The following is a 20,925-nucleotide window of genomic DNA, read 5'->3' as shown; positions in this document are numbered from 1 at the left end:
CTCCTGGTTCCAATTTGGTCCCCTTTGCATCCTCATGACACTTAAAAATAAGATCACCAAATGTGTGGCTAGCCACCTGAGAGCAATCCAACTGCTGCCTGAGGCATTCATGCATTTACGGTAATCCCCCCTTATCCGTGTGGGATATGTTCCAAGACCCCCAGTGGATGCCTGAAACCATGGATTGTACCAGGCCCTATATATACTATATTTTTTCCTATATATACATATCTATGATCAAGTTTAATATATAAACTAGGCACAGTAAGAGATTAACAATAACTAATAGAGCAATTATAAAAATATACTGTAATAAAAGTCATATGAATGTGGTCTCTCTCTCTTTCTCTCAAAATATCTTATTGCACTATTCTCTCCCTTCTTCTTGCGCTGATATGAGATGATAAAATGCCTACCCAACAAGATGAAGTGAATGATAGTAGTGTTCTTTTCCGATTGTGGTTGACCGAAGGTAACTGAAACCACAGAGAGTGAAACCGTGGATAAAGGAGACTACTGTATTCCACATTCACTGAGCACCTACTGCTTATGGGCCATGTGCTGGACGCTGGGGATGCAGAGGCAAAGATGTGGTCCTGCCTTCAAAGAATGGACAGTCCAATGCAACGGTTCTCAATCTGTTTTCTCTTCAATGCTATGAGGTACTTACTACCACCATGACCTTGACTCACTAAGATCGTGGTTCATCGGGGGGAGAGAAAAAGAAATAACCAATAACTACAAAATAATGTGATAAGTGTTATCTATGATAGAAATATGCACAGAGTATGGTGGAAATACAGAAGAAGGAGCACCGAAAATCAGATCGGGAATGGGGAGGTTGTCAGGAAATGCATCTCAGAACGGTGACAGCTGAGCCCACTTTTGAGAGACAAGCAGGAGTCAGGCAAAGTGGAGTCAGCGAACAGGATGCGGGAGATCTGTAACATCATGATACACTCAGGGATTGCACACAGTGCTTTACAGTTAGAGCAGGATGAGGTGTATGTGAGGGAGGAGAGACAGGGCATCAGAGGGTGCAGGGCCTGTGTGTCAAGATAAGGAAGGAGGCTGAACATTATGCTAAACTAAATGCTATGGGGAGATATCAGCAATGGGTTTGGAACTCATGTCACATAAAGAGCCACCAAGTAAATAGGACTGTTTAAATTGAAGAAGAGAAGACTTAGGGGAGATAAATATTCTGGTTTATAGCATGTACAGAGTTTTAAAGATTTTATTTATTTATTTTTCCCCCAAAGCCCCAGTAGATAGTTGTATGTCATAGCTGCACGTCCTTCTAGTTGCTGTATGTGGGACACGGCCTCAGCATGGCTGGAGAAGCGGTGCGTCCGTGCGCACCCGGGATCCGAACCCGGGCCGCCAGCAGCGGAGCGCGCGCACTTAACCGCTAAGCCATGGGGCCGGCCCATGTACAGAGTTTTAAATTTTGTGTTACTTCAGAATTAGAAACAGCCAACTTTTATCCTGGCTTGGTGAACCATACATAATGAGCAGGTTAGGGGCAGGTTACCAGACCTCCACTAGCTGCTGTGGTCAGGTGCCCAAACTCTTCAACCACGTAGGATGGCCCTGCCTCCTATCCCACTCTGGGATTAGAGTTCTTGGATTACGGTCTGTTTGTCAATCCTGATGTTCCTCTGGGGAAAGCAGAAGGAGAGAATGTGGAGATGACTCTAGCTGTAGAATTACAGCTTGAAGAGGGCCAAGGGAACAAGACTAAGGGAGCCATGAAAGGCAGGATCCCAGCTTGTGGTTAGAGGTGTGGTTGTGGTTAGGAATGAATCAGTGAAGCCTTCTTGCCCAGAGGTAAAACTCTCCTTTTCTGTCAGTGTGCTTTCTCAGAGCCTTTTGTCCTTTGTCTCCCTTTCTCTCCCATCTGTCAATGGCAAAGTGGCCCTCAGAAGAATAAGCCAAGGAGTCATTACAATGGGTGTGAGCCTTTCTAGTCTCAACATCAGCACTTTCCTAATTGCAGTGCTTTTGACAAGTAAGGCTCACTTTTCTGGAAACTTTAGCCAAGATGTCAAGAAGTAAAGTATGAATGCATGAAAGAAATAAAGGGTTTTTTTTTCCTGCTTCCAGGCAGAAAAGATCCCTCCAGCCAAGACAAATGTGCCAGAAGGTTAGATAGGCTAGGAATCCTTAAGTCACGTATTTGACTTTCTCTAGCTCAGCAGTTCTCAACTTGGGGCATTTGGCAATGTGTGTGCGGGTGCAACTGGCATCTAGAGGGCAGGATATTGCTAAACATTCTATTATGCACAGGACAGCAGCACCGCACCCCCCCCCCCACAAAGAATTATCAGACTCAAATGTTGATAGTGCTGAGGTTGAGAAATAACCAATAAATGCTTGTGTTTATAAGGATTTGGTTCGGGTAGAAAAAGTATTTGAAATTAGCCCTTGAAATATCAGGTGGCTAAAGGTAAAAGCCAACTTGAATTCTATAAACGTAGGTGCAAGTCCCCTGCTAGTCCAGCTTACAACTACACCATAGTTGATACAGCTTGGCACTTCCCCTTTACTGCTCTGGTCTAGACTGTATCGGGCATTCATTCCAGTTCTAAAATTGGAGGGGAAGGAAGGCGGAGGGAGAGGAAAAAAATCAGCACTTTGATTATGTTTCTAGTTAGCTGTGGGAGGGTGAAAATTTGAGCCTAAACCCAAGAGTTCAGTATCCCAAACACACACCTCATTTAATTATAAACAGCACTTCAGTATAAAACAGGACAGTGACAGAAGAATAACAAATACCAGATCATACTTGAAAGTTGGAATCTGGGTCGGCCCCGTGGCTTAGCGGTTAAGTGTGTGCGCTCCGCTACTGGCGGCCCAGGTTCAGATCCCGGGTGCGCACCGACGCACCGCTTGTCCAGCCATGCTGAGGCCGCATCCCACATACAGCAACTAGAAGGATGTGCAACTATGACATACAACTATCTACTGGGGCTTTAGGGGGAAAAAAAAAAGAAAGTTGGAATCTGATGAAAATGTAGGAACTGGGATGTCAAATTTGTAAAAATAAAAACCAAAAATATGAGTAGAAGTCAATGCGATCTCAGAAACAAGTTCAAATGAAGATTAGGTAAAGAGCTACTTAAATACATTTATTTTTGATGGACTCAAAGGATGTGCTGAAGGCAATCCAACAAATTTTAACACAGATAATAATGATAATGATGATGACGATAGCAACAATTATGTGTTAATCACTTACTCTTTGCCAGAGATAACTCTGTCATACAATTTTAATGAGAAGAAAACTGAGGCTGAGGACAGTTACATGGAATCTCAGTTACCCATTTTTGTGTAATAAACTACTCCAGACCTTGCTGGGCAGGCCAAGGAAGGGAGACAGTTCCACCATATTCTACATGGGTAATACCATAGTTCTATGTAGCTTAATTGCTGCCCACTTCTAGGGGTCACCAACAGCCCCGAAAGCACCAATATGAATACCTGTAGGAAGGTGACCGAGACAGAAAGGAGTTGTCACTGAAGTGTTCAAGCCAAGGCCCAGGGACTGTAAGGCCTATTGAAGAAGGGATTCTTGTAATGGGTAGAAGGTTGGATGTTAAGCTCCATGTTCAGTGCAGGGCACAGAGGGCAGGGCCTAGGATAGTGCACGGCACATAGTGGGAACTTAATTGTTAAATTAGTTAAATGTGATTCCTTTGAACTCTGAGGGTCTAGGGCTGTATATTTTTTGAGGAGGTAACAGTTCATAAGTAAATATTTAATTATGCAAGTGACCAAGAGTTATACATCACTTCATGAAAGGTCTACAATACCAAAAACATTACTACAAACAAGGTGGTTTTGTTACCCGATCCCCAGGGGCACTATTCACAGAGAATATAACGTGAATATCATCCCCTGAAGTTGTGCAACACAGAGGCCCTTATTAGAAATGTAAAGCAATTTTAATAAAACAAATTGCCACCTCTAGCAAGGGTAGGAAAAAAAAAGCCAGTAATTGAGACTCTTTTTGTGTGTGTGTGTGAGGAAGATCAGCCCTGAGCTAACATCTGCCAATCCTCCTCTTTTTGCTGAGGAAGACTGGCCCTGGGCTAACATCCATGCCCATCTTCCTCCACTTTATATGGGACGCTGCCACAGTGTGACTTGACAAGCGGTGCATCAGTGCGCACCAGGGATCCGAACTGGCGAACCCCGGGCTGCCGCAGCGGAGCACGCACACTTAACTGCTTGCACCACTGTGCCGGCCCCGAGACTCTTTTTTTAATAGAGAAAATATCCGTAGATATAATCTATTATGTTCTATTTTTTTCTTTTTGAGTCTCTTTTTTTCTAGTGTTTTAACATGCTTATATGGCAACAGTCAGAATCCTAAGTTCCTCCTTTCAAATTTCATCAAGGTCAGTCCCTCTAATTGCCTATCCAATATCCTTCTCCCTTCCTTCCTTCCTAACAGAATCTCAATTTTGTTAGGAGTGGTAATATACCAACTAAGAGACACAATTTTCAGCCTCCTCTACAGCTAGGAGCAGCCATGTGATGTGGTTCTGCCAAATGATATGTAAACTGAGAGCTTCTGGGAATGCTTTCCTTCCCGATTATAGTCCCTGCTCCCTTCTGGCTACCCTGCTCCTTCTCCCTGCCTGGAATATAGGTATGAGGTTGGAAGTACAGCAGACATTTTGTGATTATAAGGTAATCAAAAGAATAAAAGCTGCAGGCTAGGGATTTGGGAACACAGAATTAAAAGAACCCTGGGTTCCTGATGGCAGTGTGGAATCACACACCAGTCTTGGACTGCCTACCTGTTAAATGGGAAAAATTGATTCCCTATTTGGTCAAGCTTATTATTTGAGTTTAATCTGTTACTTGCAGCTATATTCAATTCTAACAAACATCTTATCCTTGATAACAGTGTTTCTCGAATTGGTATCTGTAGGCCTTTATGTGTCCCAAATATAATTTTATAAATTGAATTCTTGTAAATTTAAAGATTCGTGTTCTCTGAGAACTGTTAAATGTTTTCCTTTCAGTGATAATTAAAAAAATTAACATAAGCAGATTCTGAATCATCTGGATGTCCTCATAACTGAGTGCCACCCTGTGATTTTTTTTTTTTGTAAGGAAGATCAGCCCTGAGCTAACATCCATGCTAATCCTCCTCTTTTTGCTGAGGAAGACCGGCTCTGAGCTAACATCTATTGCCAATCCTCCTCCTTTTTTTCCCCAAAGCCCCAGTAGATAGTTGTATGTCATAGTTGCACAACCTTCTAGTTGCTGTATGTGGGACGCGGCCTCAGCATGGCCAGAGAAGCGGTGCCTTGGTGCGTGCCTGGGATCCGAACCCGGGCCGCCAGTAGCGGAGCGCCTGCACTTAACCCCTAAGCCACGGGGGCGGCCCGTACCCTGTGATTTTGATTTCCATCACTGCATATGTTATTACAATTACATGAAAGCATTTAGCTTTAATGGTTGGTTTATAGGTTTAACTTGAATGATTTATAAGTTTAACTTTAATGGTTTTTAAGCTTGTGGTAGGCTGCTACTAGGTTACCAAGTCCTAATGTTAAAATGATCACTGTCCTAGAACATCTGCTTTATACTCATACTGAATTGCCTAACCTGCTGTATCTAGCTAGCTAATAAGAATGGGCAATGGCTGTTGAGTCCGTTAACTGCGTCTACCACAGCAAATCAGTGCAGTAATGTAACTACTGCTTTGTCAAGTGAAGGCAGACGATGTCAGAGAGCACTATGAACAAGGTTTCATGCTAACTTGAACAGAGAAAGGTGATTGGAGAATTGAGTTCCCATCACAACGTGTAGGCAGTATAGGTATGCAGAACCCAGGAGAAGATACAGTATAGAATTAGGACAATATTCATGGAGGGTATTGCTTGCAGGAAACTCGTCTTCTATATTATAACTTGCAACAGTTCATCAGCAGCAAGGGCAGTAGTAATTAACAGGGAAAACATTATCATCAAACAGGATTTTAAATTATTTTCAATATTGCATCCTGGGGCAACCTATTAAAATATTAAATAGTCTGAATGCAAAAAAATGAGTAGGGCCCAGCCTGTGGTGTAGTGGTTAAGTTCGGTGCATTCTGCTTCTGCGGCCCTGGTTTGCGGGTTTGGATCCCAGGCATGGACCTACACCACTTGTCGGCCACGCTGTGGCAGTGACCCACATATAAAGTAGAGGAAGATTGGCACAGATGTTAGCTCAGGTCTAATTTTCCTCAGCAAAAATAAAAAATAAAAAAAAGTAAAATTAAATTAATGACAGTTAAATAATTAAATTTAATAAATCAAACCAACATTGGGGGTCCTCGAGAATATTTTTCCTTTCACAGGGACCTCATATTACTCATGTTCGAGAATACTATTTTAATAGATGAAGGGAGCTAAATCATCTGAAGAACTGGGCTGGGAATCAGTGCTTTGCCCAGCAAAGAAAAGCCATATTTATTTGAATTGGGCAGAGAAAAATTTTAAGGGCCTCACTTCCAAGAAATAGAGCAAAATATGATTTATGCAACCATTTTCTCAGTAGCTGCCCTGACCACAAGCAATTTTTCCTAACAAAGCCCCATCTAATGCCCTCAGCAACCAGCAATTTAGTAATAGGTTGTTGTTGGTGGCTTTTTTTTTTTTAATTTTAAGGACTTCAGAGAAAACTTACTCAGTAAATTTCACAGGTGGCAGCTTGTATATCTACTAACTGACTTTTTAACTCATTCCTTTTTTGTTTGTTTTTTTGTTACCCTTTCCCAGGTGCAATAACTTCAATGCTGACAGTGGGGACCAAAAGAAATTATTCTTGGAAGAAACAGTCCATCTTCATGAGTGACCCTTCACCCACAAAATGCTATTCTTTTTGAGTTGCCTTTAATTGCTTTTGTCCCTCCTCCTACCCTCATAGAAATTCTCTGAGGTTCTGGTGTTGACTCACTTTTCTCCACTCTCTCAGGGATTTCATTTACTCCCTCAGTTTCAAGTATCCTTGATCTTGTGAATGATGTCAAAAAATATATAATTCATTTATTTATTTAACGAATATCTATTGTACCCATCATGTGCCAGGAACCATGCTGCCAGGTATTAGGGTTATAACACGATGAACAACATAGGTGGGTCCTTGCCTTCCCATGGGCTTACCTTCAAGTTTCCACATTTCCAACTTCCTCCTGGCCATCTCCCTGTGGAAGCCCAAATTCAACATACCCCAAACTGGGCTTCTCATTGTCTCCTCCAAAATCTGTTTCACTACATTTCTGTGAATTGCATCACAATTGCCCAATTCCCCTGGGACTCATGCTTGACTCCCTCTCTTTCAATTCCCATATCTGATGCCCAGATCTTGCAAACTCTGCCATCTAATCCCATCTCTTCACACTTAGCACTCCTGCCATCAAAGCTCTCAACCTCTTTTTCCTGGCCATGGCAAGAGCCTCCTCATTGGTCTCCCTATCCCATATCTTCTTGGTCCCCTAAATCTATTCTCTCTGCACCTGCCAGAATGATCAATAATACAACATGATGTGGTCATTTTCCTATTTCTTTCTATACTCCCATATCCAATTTTACCCCTGGGATAAAATTCTAACTCCTTAGCCTGGCTTATGGGGTACATCACCACCAGTGTCAGAGATTGTCATAACCAATCTCTGTTCTTTGTCTCTACATTCTAGTCTTTGGCATTTACATTCTATTTATATTAAACTTTTTGTACTTCCCCAAACATATTATATTGTCTCCTATTTCTTTTGCTGTTTTCTATGCTTGGAACTCTTCCCTAACTTTTCTTCTCCTTAGGTAACTTTTTAGTAATCCTTTAAGACAATCAATAGACGACGTCTTACTTGTTTTTGCTTGTCTGGTATCTAGCAGAGTATAGGCCTCCTGTAAATAGAAGAACAATAAATATGTAACTAAACCTTTGTGCTGCTGATTCTCAAATCGACATCTCCAACGCTGAACTCTGGACACCTCCACCTGGATGTCTTGTGAGCATCTCAGTGTTGTTTGCCTCAAACCAAACTGATTATCCCCTCCTTTAAGAGAGGAGTCAGTAACAGGGTGGACTCCAGAGTCACACAGCCTGGCCAGGACACTGTAAGGCACAACTCCCAGGGACACCATTCACATTACAGTCTAACTAAAGATAACATTTGCATATTGCACAACATGATGGCTCTGCTGCCTGGGATGGCATCTGGCTCCAATAACTATTAGCTGTGACCTTGGACAATTTACTTAAATTCTTTGGGCATCAGGCATCATCTGTAAAACAAGTAGTACTCAATAAATGTTGGTCATTATTTTTAACCTCAAACTTCTTCTCCAGTGTTTCCTATGTCACTGGTTAATGAAATTCTACGTTGCCAAGATAAGAAACCAAGGAATCATGGGCCGGCCCGTTGGCTTAGCGGTTAAGTGCGCGCGCTCCGCTGCTGGCGGCCCGGGTTGGGATCCCGGGCGCGCACTGACGCACCGCTTCTCCAGCCATGCTGGGGCTGCGTCCCACATACAGCAACTAGAAGGATGTGCAGCTATGACATACAACTATCTACTGGGGCTTTGGGGGAAAAATAAATAAATAAAATCTTAAAAAAAAAAAAAAAAAGAAAGAAACCAAGGAATCAGATTGAACTTCCTCCTTCCTCTCACCCTAAATCCAATTACTCCTAAGGCCTGTAGAAATATCCTTTCTTTTCTTCTTCCCAACCTGCTGCCAATGTCATATCACAGTTCTGAGACTTCTCTTGTCTGGACCATTGCAGTAGCCTCCCAACTGGTCTCTTTGCCTCTTGTTTCCTAGTCATTATGTTCATCTATCACATAGCTGCTAAAGTCATCCTCCTAAAACAGTCAAATAAGTTAACTCCACATCTCAAAAATCTTCAATATATTCCAAAGTTAATTAAGCACTTGTCCTAGGCCAATTACTGTCCTAGGTTCTGGTACTACAAAGATAAATAAAATAGGTAAATTTCTTCTCAAACTACTGCTGAACAAGTGAGGACAAAACAATGGGATATGTGCAAAAGTAGACATTGACGTATATACCAGGTCCTGTAGAAGGAGAAAGGAGAAAGCCCTCATGACCACATTTCTGAAATCTTGACTGTTCTCTGAGGAAAGGGACTCCGCAATCACTTACTTAGACAACAAGTGTTCAACAGATGTCTTCTCTTTTCAGAACTTTGTCCTGCTATTTCATTTTTTATACTCTCATAGAGACAGGCTATTGACATTTTTCTGGGCCAAGATAACTCTTTTGATTCTTAAATGAGACAAACAAGCCCAAGTGCCCAGCCTAGAGCCCAGCGCATGGTAGATACAACAAATGGTAATTTTCTTCTGGCTGAAGTAAGACTGTGTGTTGTTGTTTTAACCTACCCATAGCAATAGCCATCCATTATTAAGCTCTGAACTTCTACTCCTCCTTTGCCTCCTCAACAGGGAAATCAATAATGGACAAATAACTGTCCAGCGTCAGGCAGAGAAGGAAAAAAAACAAAAAATAACTACTGTTACAAGTAGCATGATAAATACCAAAAAATTTCGAGATGCTCAGTTAGCATGACACAGCACTTCCCCATTTCTTATCCTGCTATAAGGTCCAAGGGAGTTAGTAGGATGGGGGCGAGGGGGACAGAAAGGGGGACATAATGTAACTGAACTCAATGGGTTCATCTCTTGGTGAGTGTGGAGCTGAAAATCACAACCAAGGCTGAAGTGGGTGAACAAAAAGGTTTATTGCTTGCACAAGCAATGAACACTGGGGATAGCTCCCAAATTGGTGTCCCCCCTGAGCTTAGCGCCACTCCCAAAGTGGTGTTCCCCCTGAGCTTAGCGCCGCTCCCAAAGTGGTGTCCCCCCTGAGCTTAGTGCCGCTCCCAAAGTGGTGTCCCCCCTGAGCTTAGTGCCGCTCCCAAAGTGGTGTCCCCCCTGAGCTTAGTGCCGGTGGAGACTTTATGCACCAGAGTGCAGAAGATATGTCACATCTGTGTAACAACTGGGCTCAGTCAGGGCCCATGTGCAGGCCATTACGCAATGAGTTCAACGCAACATGCCATTACATAATGAGGTCAAGGAACATGTCATTACATAACAGGTTCATGGTAACTTTTGGACACTTGAAGCTGGAGCAAACTGCAAGGGTCTTGCGGCAACCATGTAAGTTTCACTGTAGGATGGCAACATTTACAAAAAACCGGGACATCAACCTCTGAAAAACAGCACATTCAGTTTTCTCCTTGTCTGGAAAACATTTGACAGACTATGTTAGGTATTGATCAGATTCTCGTAACCCTTTCCTTGCCTGGTTCCTGGTCACAATAATACTATTTATTAAATGATCTTATTTTATATGCTCTTTTGTGAGTTGGGTACACAGAGACGGACCCAAATCCTACCTTCCAGAAAGTCAGTCTAGCAAGGAGAGGCTGACATATAAACAAGTAAAACACCTTAAAAGTTTCTTTGGCTATACAGGCTATTGTTTGGGCATAAAGCAGGGGCCGGTCAATTCTGGGGATGAGAGAAAAGAACAGCTTCAGAGGAATTCTGGGGATGGGAACAGTTCAGGAACTGTTTCAGAGGAAGTCATGCTTCAGCTGAGTCTTTAAAGACATTTCTCTTGGCCAGCTAGGAGGGAGCAGGTTCTTCAGAAGGCTTGAAATAGCTACACACTGTTTTGGGTGTTACAATCTAGGAGCAAGGAAGAGTTACAGTGATAATAATAGCTAACATTTCTAATGTATAATAAGAACTAGGTATTGTGCTAAATAAGCTACAGAGATGATCTCAACACAAAACTAATGATATTACCATTTTACAGGTGAGAAAAGCAAGGGTAATGGATTAAGACTCTTGCCTGAAGGCCACACATAAAACAGTGAGTTTTAACTCAGGAAATTGACTACAGAGCCCTAGTTTTTTTAACCACAAACCAGAGGAGTGACATGATCAGATTTCAGCGAGATTTCTTCCAGACGCAGTGAAAGGGATGGATGGGAGATGGGCAGCAGCAACTCTGTTATCAGACAGAACAATAAAGGAGGCTGTCTAAGCAGTAAGGGTTACTGAGGATCAGCACTAGGGCAGAGGCTGCGGAGACCGGGGCAGAATATTTGAGAAATATTTGCATAGACAGCTCTCAGGGCTTGGTGTGGTTTGACGTGGTCCTCCGTGGGCAGCAGCCAGGGCCCTTACCCTGGTTTGGGCTTTGAGGGCAAGGCGCGCACGGCCCCCCCAGCAGAGATCTCGGATTAACGGAGGCGTTTGGGTTTGGAGACGGTCAAGACGCTCCGACCCCAACCGTTGGCGGCGGTGAGTGGGATTGCTACTTTCGGCGCCGGAGCCCGCCCCACCGCAACGGAAAGAGCTGAGTCATTCCGGCGGGGCGCGTTGGGTAGGGTCGGGGCGGAGCTGGAGCCAGATCCCCCTTCTCTCTCCCCCTTCCGCACCCCCGGCCCGCTCTGACTCTCGCGAGAGCCCTACAGGCTATAAAGGCAGCGCCTGACGCGTGCTTCGCGCATCTTCTTCCTGACTGGTCTTGGTGGTTTTTGTGTAAGAGCTGGTGAGTATGTGGGTGGCGAGGCCTCGGCGGAGCGAAGCGCCCCACGGTCCGCTGGTGGCCTTTTCTTCCTTCTCCCCGAAGACCGCCCGGCTCAACTAGGGTCGCTGTGTTGGGGGAGGCGACAGAGCGAGGCCTGGTGCCTGAGAGTGGTCGGGCCGTATGGGCACCCTCACGTCCCCCCCCCCACCCCCTTGTGGTAGCGCGGACCTGGTTGAACCCCGCGGCTAATGTCGACTCGAATCTCCTCTTTCCCCGGCAACCCGGGCAGAGGGCGCTGATTGGCTTGGCGTGGCGGCAGAGCGGGCTGGTGGTAGTGAGGTCCCCGGGACTAGTCTCCTGCCGGGCAGGGCGTGGCGGGTTCGGGAAGTTTCTAGAAGGGACCTGGAAGTTGACCTGAGGCTTACCCGTGTGTCGTGTGGTAAGGGTAAAGGTTGTTCCCGGTCCCGACCCGTAAGTCACTGTGGAGCTTCGGATTCCTTTCCCCTGTCTTTATTTTTCCATTTGCAGCGTAGGGTTTGTGGTGATCCCAAATGTCCTCAATGAAGACTGCGTACTCTCCTGCTGGTGCTTTCCAAAGTGCTCAGGTTGGGGTGTTGATGGGAGTGGCAGGAGAGTACCTGAAGTGGGGTTTCGGGGAGTGGCTTTCACTAGGGAAGCTCTTGGGCAGACTCCTTGAGAAGGCCAACGCCAGCTGGAAGTCCACCAGCCTTTCTCCCGATTGGCTGGCGTTAGTGGATTTGGGGACACCTGGCAAAAAGCAAGTTTGGGCAAGGAGGCTATTCATGTTAGGGTAACTATATTTGGTCACCATGTTGCAGCGTGCCTTTCTGGTTGATTTTGTTGCTGTTATTAAAGATGTTAAGCAGTAAAAAGTTTGCGATGATCGATGGTCACAGCGTTTCTTTTGGTTGTCGTTTTATGAAACAAAAACTTTGGGACTTGGAACGTTAGCTTCTTGGAGCTTTCAAACCGATAGCTTACTGGGTTAAATGTTAACTCCTTATCTTGGTGTTGACCTGGTGAATCCAGTGCAAGATTGCTTTTTAGTAATAAATCAGTTCTTTTACGTATTATTGCCACAGGATCTTGGCCCCGAGGTCAGAAACTCATTTTTGAAACGCTTGTAGGGCTTGAACACAACACCTAAAGATTTGAAATTGAGCAGATGCCAGAATCTTAGTCTTGCCTCTCAGAGAGTTGGGATTGGCTTTAGAGTTTGTGCTCTGGCGCATGTCTACCTGCAGAAAGATCAAGGGTGCCTCCCACATTATGAAGGAAGATGGAGGCACGGTCCCGGGAAAGGGGAACATGACTACTACAGGGGGTCAGGCCCTCAGTGTTCGTGGCATTGTGCGTTGGGGTTTGAGAGTTGTCGGTGTGTCGTCTGTCTGCCCGCGCCCCCCCCTTCTGTATAGTGAAAATACGGAAGAAAATGCCATTGCACGAATGACGGTTCGGGAAAAGTAATAGAGGTTACTTTATAAAGAAATTGCCGTTTTTAAATGAAAACAAAAGCTGAGATTCAGAGCCGTGTAAAATCTGTTTTTGTTTCAAAAGTTGGAAAGCTCAGCTTAGGCTTCTTACTAATATGGAAGTCACGTATTCCAGACCACTTTATTCTACAGCTAAGTTTCTTTTCTTTCCTTTTTTTTTTTTTTGTGAGGAAGATCAGCCCTGAGCTAGCATCCATGCTCATCCTCCTCTTTTTGCTGAGGAAGACCGGCTCTGAGCTAACATCTATTGCCAATCCTCCTCCTTTTCTTTTTTTCCCTAAAGCCCCAGTAGATAGTTGTATGTCATAGTTGCACATCCTTCTAGTTGCTGTATGTGGGCCGCGGCCCCAGCTGGAGAAGTGGTGCGCGCCCGGGATCCAAACCCTGCCGCCAGTAGCGGAGCGCGCACACTTAACCGATAAGCCATGGGGCTAGCTCTACAGCTAAATTTCTAAGTAGATGGAGGGTGTTGGTTATCTAGGAAAGTAAGAGTTGCTCCTTTTTTTTTCTTTTTCTTTGTTTTTTTTGCTGAGGAGGATTCACCCTGAGCTACCATCTGTTGCCAGTTTTCCTCTGTTTTGTGTGTGGGTCACTGCCAAAGCATGGCTTGATGAGCAGTGCATAGGTCTGCACCGGGGATCCGAACCCGTGGACCCCGGGCTGCTGAAGCAGAGCATGAACTTTACCACTATACCCCTGGGCTGGCCCCCTTGCTTATAATTTGTTTTCTCTTTTATCTTTTTTAGCTGATAGCAAGATGTCTTCAGGAAATGCCAGAATTGGGCACCCTGCCCCCAACTTCAAAGCCACGGCTGTTATGCCAGATGGTCAGTTCAAAGATATCAGCCTGTCTGACTACAAAGGTAAGAGTAATTACATTAGGTTCATTAAAATGGAATTATTTTACAATCTAGGGATGGCTTGTTCAATTTTTGTGTCTCTGTTATGTTTGATTACAGAATGATTTGTATTTTCCAGGTCAAGGACTTTAAGGGTAGGAGGCTGTTGCCTTCATGTTGAAGTGAAGTGGTGATTATCAACAGTGATCACAGGGTAGATATCCTAGGTCCAGACTACTTTTGGAGAAAGCACATGCTTCATTATGCCTGGATATATTAGCTCAATTATTTTCTCAGTATTCCTCTTCAATTGTATTATTGATGATATTCTCATGATCTTTTTGTAAGAGGCCTTCAACGATTTAAAGTCTCAGAGCTCAAGTCTTTGGAGCTGTGACACTGCATTTTCAGTTCAGTTTGTGAACTGTGTGTGTCACAGCTGCTGTATTATTAGGCAGAGCGTCTTGACTGTTTTGCCCACAAGGAAGAGTTGATGTCACAGTTGGAACAACTATTCTTTCTGTTAGTTTCATGCAGACACTTGGCAAGTTCTAATGAAGTTCTTCCTTTCTTTACCTTGCGTTCCTGGAGCAGCTAGGTCTTGTGGGACAATTGAGGATATTGATTCCTTGGAATGCAAACTTGAAGCTCAGATGTCAAGTATACCTTTCTCTTTTTTTTATTTACTTTTATTTATTTATTTATTTATTTTTTTGTGAGGAGGATCAGCCCTGAGCTAACATCCATGCTAATCCTCCTCTTTTTGCTGAGAAAGACCGGCCCTGAGCTAACATCTATTGCCAATCCTCCTCCTTTTTTTTTTTTTTTTCCCCCAAAGCCCCAGTAGATAGTTCTATGTCTAGTTGCACATCCTTCTAGTTTCTGTATGTGGGACGTGGCCTCAGCATAGCCGGGGAAGCAGTGCGTCGGTGCGCGCCTGGGATCCGAACCCGGGCCGCCAGCAGCAGAGCGCGCACACTTAACTGCTAAGCCACCGGGCTGGCCCCTCAAGTATACCTTTCTTAGTGGTATAGTATTCAGTTCGTGCAGTCTGCTTTTGGGTAGGACGAGTGACTAGGTTTCCTAACACATCACACTCCTTGGTTGGAATAAGAACGGGTAAGTGGGGCCCTATGGAGGGAAGCTCCTCTCAAACAAGGTAAGTATCACCACAGAGAGGTGACCCTGGCTCAAGGGTAAAAGCACGAGGTTTAGGAAGAGCTGCTCTCTGCCCTCCAGGGCTTGACCTGCTGAGGCTTCAAAGTGCTTGTTAGGCAAAGCCCTGGAGAGGTTATTTAGATGAGTAAGTTTCTAGTGATTTGGTTTTCAAAGTGAGTGTGAAAAGGAGTAGCTTGTTTTGACTTTCAAACGTGGCTGCTACCTGGAAATAAATGAATATTTGGAATTGTTCCAATAGCTTAACCCATTAGGTATGGTGAGAGGCTGCCTGGCCAGTTGAAGATCTACTTCATTTGGTAATCTGAGTGACTTTCTGATTTCTTGTTGGTCTCTTAGTGCCTGTAGCAGAGAATCCAGCAATTCAGCTCTTTCTGGGCACTGATTGTAAGCATTGCCGTTAGGCTATCCAGTAGATAATTGCATCCTTGCTTTTGCTTTTCTTCAATAGGGAATTTGGTGTTGGTGCTAATTTTACCTACCCACAGAAGATCAAAATCAGACTGAACAGTGTTTGTTCTGTAGTTGGCAGCTACTATGGAAGCAGGAAAATAAAGCATGGAACTGGAAGGAACTTGTTTTCATGCAGGCCCTTCTGCTGCAAGAGGTTCTGAAAGTAGCTGCTAAAAGAGACATCCATGTTGAGCATCTTGGCATTTAGCAGTTGTTATGTCTGCCATCAACCTCAAATGGCTTCTGTTTTCCATAGGAAAATGTCCTTAGGTTTTCATTCTCTCTAAAGCAAGGAAATCTGTTTCGAAGGCTAACTTGAAACTGTTTTATTCCCCTCCAGGAAAATATGTTGTGTTCTTCTTTTACCCTCTCGACTTCACCTTTGTGTGCCCCACGGAAATCATTGCTTTCAGTGATAGGGCAGAAGAATTTAAGAAACTCAACTGCCAAGTGATTGGTGCTTCTGTGGATTCTCACTTCTGTCATCTGGCGTGGTAAATCTTTTGGTTCATTTGGCATATGGACTGTTTAATTAAGCAGCAACTGGGACTAGGAGGCTTTGGCAGTAGAGTTTCTCAAGTATTGGCTTCTGGCTCCTCAGGAAAGGGGAGTGCAAAGGCTCTGACTTCTCTTGTTGCTCTCTTATTATCTGGCAGCAGAGGAAAAGCAGCTTGGGTTGCAGCTGAGTGTACTCTGGTGACCTTAACTGTCATTCACTTTACTGCTGGAAAAAGTTTTTAGTTTTTTGGGGAAGTTAGATTAGGAATGTTGGAAAAGGGGAAGGAATATAGTTAGTACTTTTGCTACACAAGGATTTTTTTTTTTAAATAATTTTATTTATTTTTTTTTCCCCCCAAAGCCCCAGTACATAGTTGTATGTCATAGCTGCACATCCTTCTAGTTGCTGTATGTGGGACGCGGCCTCAGCACGGCCGGAGAAGCGGTGCATCAGTGCGTGCCCGGGATCTGAACCCGGGCTGCCAGCAGCAGAGCATGCATACTTAACCGCTAAGCCATAGGGCCGGCCCTACACAAGGATTTGAATGTGATTGTATGTGTGGTTTTTGCTGTAGGATCAACACACCCAAAAAACAAGGAGGACTGGGATCCATGAACATTCCCTTGGTATCAGACCCAAAGCGCACCATTGCTCAGGACTATGGCGTCTTAAAGGCTGATGAAGGCATCTCGTTCAGGTATGTACCTGCTTGGGGGGCTGACATTCATCAGGAGAATTATATGATTGGCTGAGGGCCTTTGATTTGGAGAGAGATAGAGCCCTGATCTGTAGAGACTCCATTCTCAATTCATTCTTCTTTTCCCCCAGTTTTGTTGAGAAATAATTGACAGGCATCACTGTGGAAGTTTATACAGCATGATGGTCTCATTTCATTTTTTATGCAGGGGCCTCCTCGCTAAGGGCAAGGACAGTGCAAGTCTGGGAAACCAGCCCATTTCTATTTTCATTACTTTTCTGTTCTAACAAAGCAGTTTCTAAACCTGTATTGCCTCCCTCAAACCTTCAATCTCTTCTTCCCAGGGGCCTCTTTATCATTGATGATAAAGGTATCCTTCGGCAGATAACTGTAAATGACCTCCCTGTTGGCCGCTCAGTGGATGAGACTCTGAGACTAGTTCAGGCCTTCCAGTTCACTGACAAACATGGGGAAGGTAAGCCAATCTGCCTGGTGGCAGGAAAACAGAATGGTGGTGGGTAGGAACTAAGTCTACTCAGTAAGAAAAGAGTGATTATATCTTTTCAATAAATTGAAGTCTCTGGATTATAGTGGGTTGTTGGGGGTGTGGGGTGATGGAAAAGCTCAGGGAGGAGAATATAAAGGCTTTTTGTTCCAACTGGATATTCCCAGCTTCTGCCCTGCTCATTTAGAATCACTCACTGCTGCAGATTTAACTTATTAAAGGAGCGTAGGAGGATCTCATAGGAGTATAAAGGTAAAACAAACGGGTTAACGGTCACATCCAGAGATAAAACATGCCATCCTTGACAAGTGTTTATTGGGAGAAGAGCTTAATTCCTATAGTCCATATTTGTTTTATTGGGGTTTTAAAAGATAACGATAATATATGACCAGTTTTGAAATTTAGAAAATAAAGATAGGACTAAGATAACTTACCAAAGACAATAGGCAGATAGAGCTAATACACAGTTCTATCTTTTAAAAACCCATACTGTTGTACAATGCGGTTGCTGTGTTTGTAAGAATTAGTCACCAAATACTAAATTATATAAATGTGTAATGTAAAAACTTAAGGAGAGGTAAGGGTTAGGGCTAGAAGGTTTCTAGATGAAATGTCAAGGTTCTTCATTAGAAGTTTCGGGGTCAAAGATAATGTTTTTGTGAGTCTGTCCTTGTAAAATCTAAACATGACTGAGCAGATTCAACTTAACGGTGTTTATCTAGCATTTGTTAGAGTGTAGGCCCTTCTTTTCCTATTACTCCACCACTAGTACTTCTCTCTTTATATATTGTTTTTTTTTTTTTTTGCTGAGGAAGATTCGCCCTGAGTTAACATCCACTGCCAGTCTTCCTTTTTTTTGTATGTGAGCTGACACCACAGCATGGCCACCGACAGACTAGTGGCGTAGGTCTGCACCCAGGGACTGAACCTGGGCCACTGAAGCAGAGCACGCCGAACTTAACCACTAGGCTACCGGGGCTGGCCCTTTTCTATGTATTCTCATTGCAGTGTTGTGATAAAGTACTGAACTACTTGATCCCAGCTTTTGACTTTGTAAGGCTGTAGCTTTTTGACTTTGTCCCCCCCCCCCCATGTAGTTGTTACTGGAATGAGACAACCTTAGCCCAACTGAGTTTAAAGGATTTAGCTCCTGAGGCTGGAAGTGCTGGGTATGTGGGGGAAGGAGATCTTGACCCTCACCCCAAGCTTAATGTAATTGAGGACAAGATAATTGTGATCAAGTGCTGTTGATATCAGATCAAATGTACAGGTGGACTTGGACAAATTTTTTGTTTTACTACATCTTATTTTCTTTCTCTAGAATATAAATAGTTCCGACTACCTTTCTTTTTTTTGTTTTTTTGTGAGGAGGATCAGCCCTGGGCTAACATCTATTGCCAGTCCTCCTCCTTTTTTTCCCCTTTTTCTCCCCAAAGCCCCAGTAAATAGTTGTATGTCATAGTTGCACATCCTTCTAGTTGCTGTATGTGGGACGCCACCTCATGGCCGGAGAAGCAGTGCGTCGGTGCACGCCCAGGATCCGAACCGCCAGTTAAGTGCACGGAGCACGTGCACTTAACTCCTAACCCACGGGGCCGGCCCCGCACTACCTAAGGCCCATTTCAGCTCTGAGGTTGCAATTTAAAGAAGATAGAAGTTGTTAAGAGTGTATTAGTGGTGTCTATTTGGGGGGACCCAAAAGTGCTAGCTAGGCTAGAGTGAAAGGCTAATAGGAATCGGTGAGCATTGATACCAGAAGGCACCACTTGCAGAAGCATGTGTGGTTGTCACCCTGGTGAATTGGAGCAGAGAGCTGTTGAGAGTGCCCCCTGGTGGGGAGTGAGGTTCAGCACAAAGTGGTAGGAGCTGGGGAGTGGCAAAGTCGGCCCTTTACCGGACTTTCCTAGGACCTTGCATATATAGGCTAGACTCTTGAACCCAAGCTTTCATAACTCTCTGAAGCTTGCTTCTTCAGACTCTATTCGTCTCTGCTGCTTCCCATCCCACTAGAACAGGCACAGCTTTCTGGGTGCAGCCCTTTATGGCTTATACTATAATATGACAGTTACCATTTGAGAGCCTATGAATACCAAGCACTGTATATGAAGTGCTTTACATGTGTTGTTTATTTGACGAATAATCCTACATTCTTTTTTTTTAATTGAGATGTAATTGACATAACATTAATTTTAGGTGTACAACATAATGATTTTTGTATATCCTACATTCCTATTTTTAAGGACCAATAAACCAATATTGAAATACAGCATTTACTCATAATAAATGTTGGAACTGGGATCCAAATTCAAAGCCCTTCTGTTTTTTTAGGTAATTACAATGCTGAAAAAGTCATTGTTTAGGGCCTTCTGTGTTGGGTAAGTTAGTACTCTCATACTGAGGTTACCATGACTGGTGTCGTTTTCTCCTTGGAGAGTCATGGTACTTCAGCTGCACTTGAAACCTGGTTTATGTGGGATTCAGCCAGTTCTGCTGGGCTCCATATTGATTCTGAAAAAGCAACACTGTTGGGTACGAGTGAAACATCCAAGTGTGAATCTTTCTGTCCTGTCACTAGTTGCTAGTATGGTCTTAAGTACTGTGAGGCCTTAGTGGCAAGGAGACTAAGTTGGCAAGGTCCTTCTTTCTTGTTCGTTATTCCTCCTATATTTGTGTCATGATTTGTAATTGGGCTGTTCTTCTAAAGCTTTATGTTTTCTTCCTAGATAGAGAATCTTTTCAGTTCCCTTTTAGCACCTACTGCCAGACTTCTGGCTGGCTCTGGCCTGGTCTTTGCTTTCATGCTGCTTGTTTATACTTAGGACCTGTGTTTTAACCCTTTCGTGCCAATAACTAAAACCAATAACTGTGTAACAATCTAACGGAGATTTCAGGAAAGTAATGGCAGCTGGGTCTGCCATTTAATGCTTGTTCCATCCATACCTTGTTCCCAGACAGCTCGTTGCAGTCTAACATCTGAGGCTGTGACATCCTTGGACCAAAAGTGACTTCTTTCTCTCACTTGAGCAAGTGAGACTTTTGCTGCTCCATTACTGGACTTGGGTGACTACATGTCTCGTAGCAGACAAATAGCAAATGGAAGTGGAAAATCAGAGATTGTTCTTTGCCTCACTTTCCTCAGGTTAGCCCAAGGAGCATTGCTAGCTTAAGATTGTAGGGAAAGGTTGAAGGCTATGCTTTCTGTGTAAATATGTGATTTTGAGTCAAGCTCAGACCTTTGGTTACCAAGGGGTAGAAGGCAGTTGCTAAGTGCAACAAGCAGGGCCATCTGGGGAGGTCCTTAGTGCTTTGTACTTCAGGCTATCCAGTTAAAGAACACTGTGGAGGCAGACTGGTTGCTGCCTTCAGATCTCTGAAGGGCTGCCGGAGGGAAGAACAGCTTAGTGTTAATGGGTTTACAGTCCTAGCTTTGTCAGTTATTTAGCTTATTTTTCTCTTGGGTATGAGGGCAAGTCATTTAAGTTGTTTTTTTTTAATTAGTTTTTATTGTAGTAATATATGTAGCATAATTTGCCATTTTACATGTACAATTTAGTGGCATTAATTACATTCACAGTGTTGTGCATCCATCACCACTATGCATTTCCCAAACGTTTTCATCATCCTAAACAGGCTGTAAACATTAAGCAGTAAACTCCCCATTCCCCTTT

At 43.8% G+C, this 20,925-nt stretch overlaps 1 protein-coding gene across 3 annotated transcripts in view; it reads left to right on the top strand.

Moving 5' to 3' along the window:
• Positions 1 to 20,925, top strand: part of PRDX1 (peroxiredoxin 1) — a 66,194-nt gene that overhangs the window by 43,414 nt on the left and 1,855 nt on the right. For 2 of the 3 annotated variants that reach the window (XM_058552286.1, XM_058552285.1), the window contains exons 2-5: positions 13,835 to 13,951; positions 15,897 to 16,050; positions 16,630 to 16,752; positions 17,097 to 17,227. In XM_058552286.1, the coding sequence (XP_058408269.1) occupies positions 13,846 to 13,951; positions 15,897 to 16,050; positions 16,630 to 16,752; positions 17,097 to 17,227 (514 nt within the window). In that variant the 5' untranslated portion in view covers positions 13,835 to 13,845. Of the gene's footprint in view, positions 1 to 11,572; positions 11,596 to 13,834; positions 13,952 to 15,896; positions 16,051 to 16,629; positions 16,753 to 17,096; positions 17,228 to 20,925 lie in introns of those variants that run through there. The other variant, XM_058552284.1, reaches the window with a different exon arrangement.

The sequence above is a fragment of the Diceros bicornis genome, chromosome 13 (genome assembly GCF_020826845.1).
Source record: "Diceros bicornis minor isolate mBicDic1 chromosome 13, mDicBic1.mat.cur, whole genome shotgun sequence".
In the NCBI taxonomy this organism is placed as follows: domain Eukaryota; kingdom Metazoa; phylum Chordata; class Mammalia; order Perissodactyla; family Rhinocerotidae; genus Diceros; species Diceros bicornis.
Note: the sequence above shows the minus strand (reverse complement) of the source record. Positions and strands in the feature narration are given on the sequence as shown.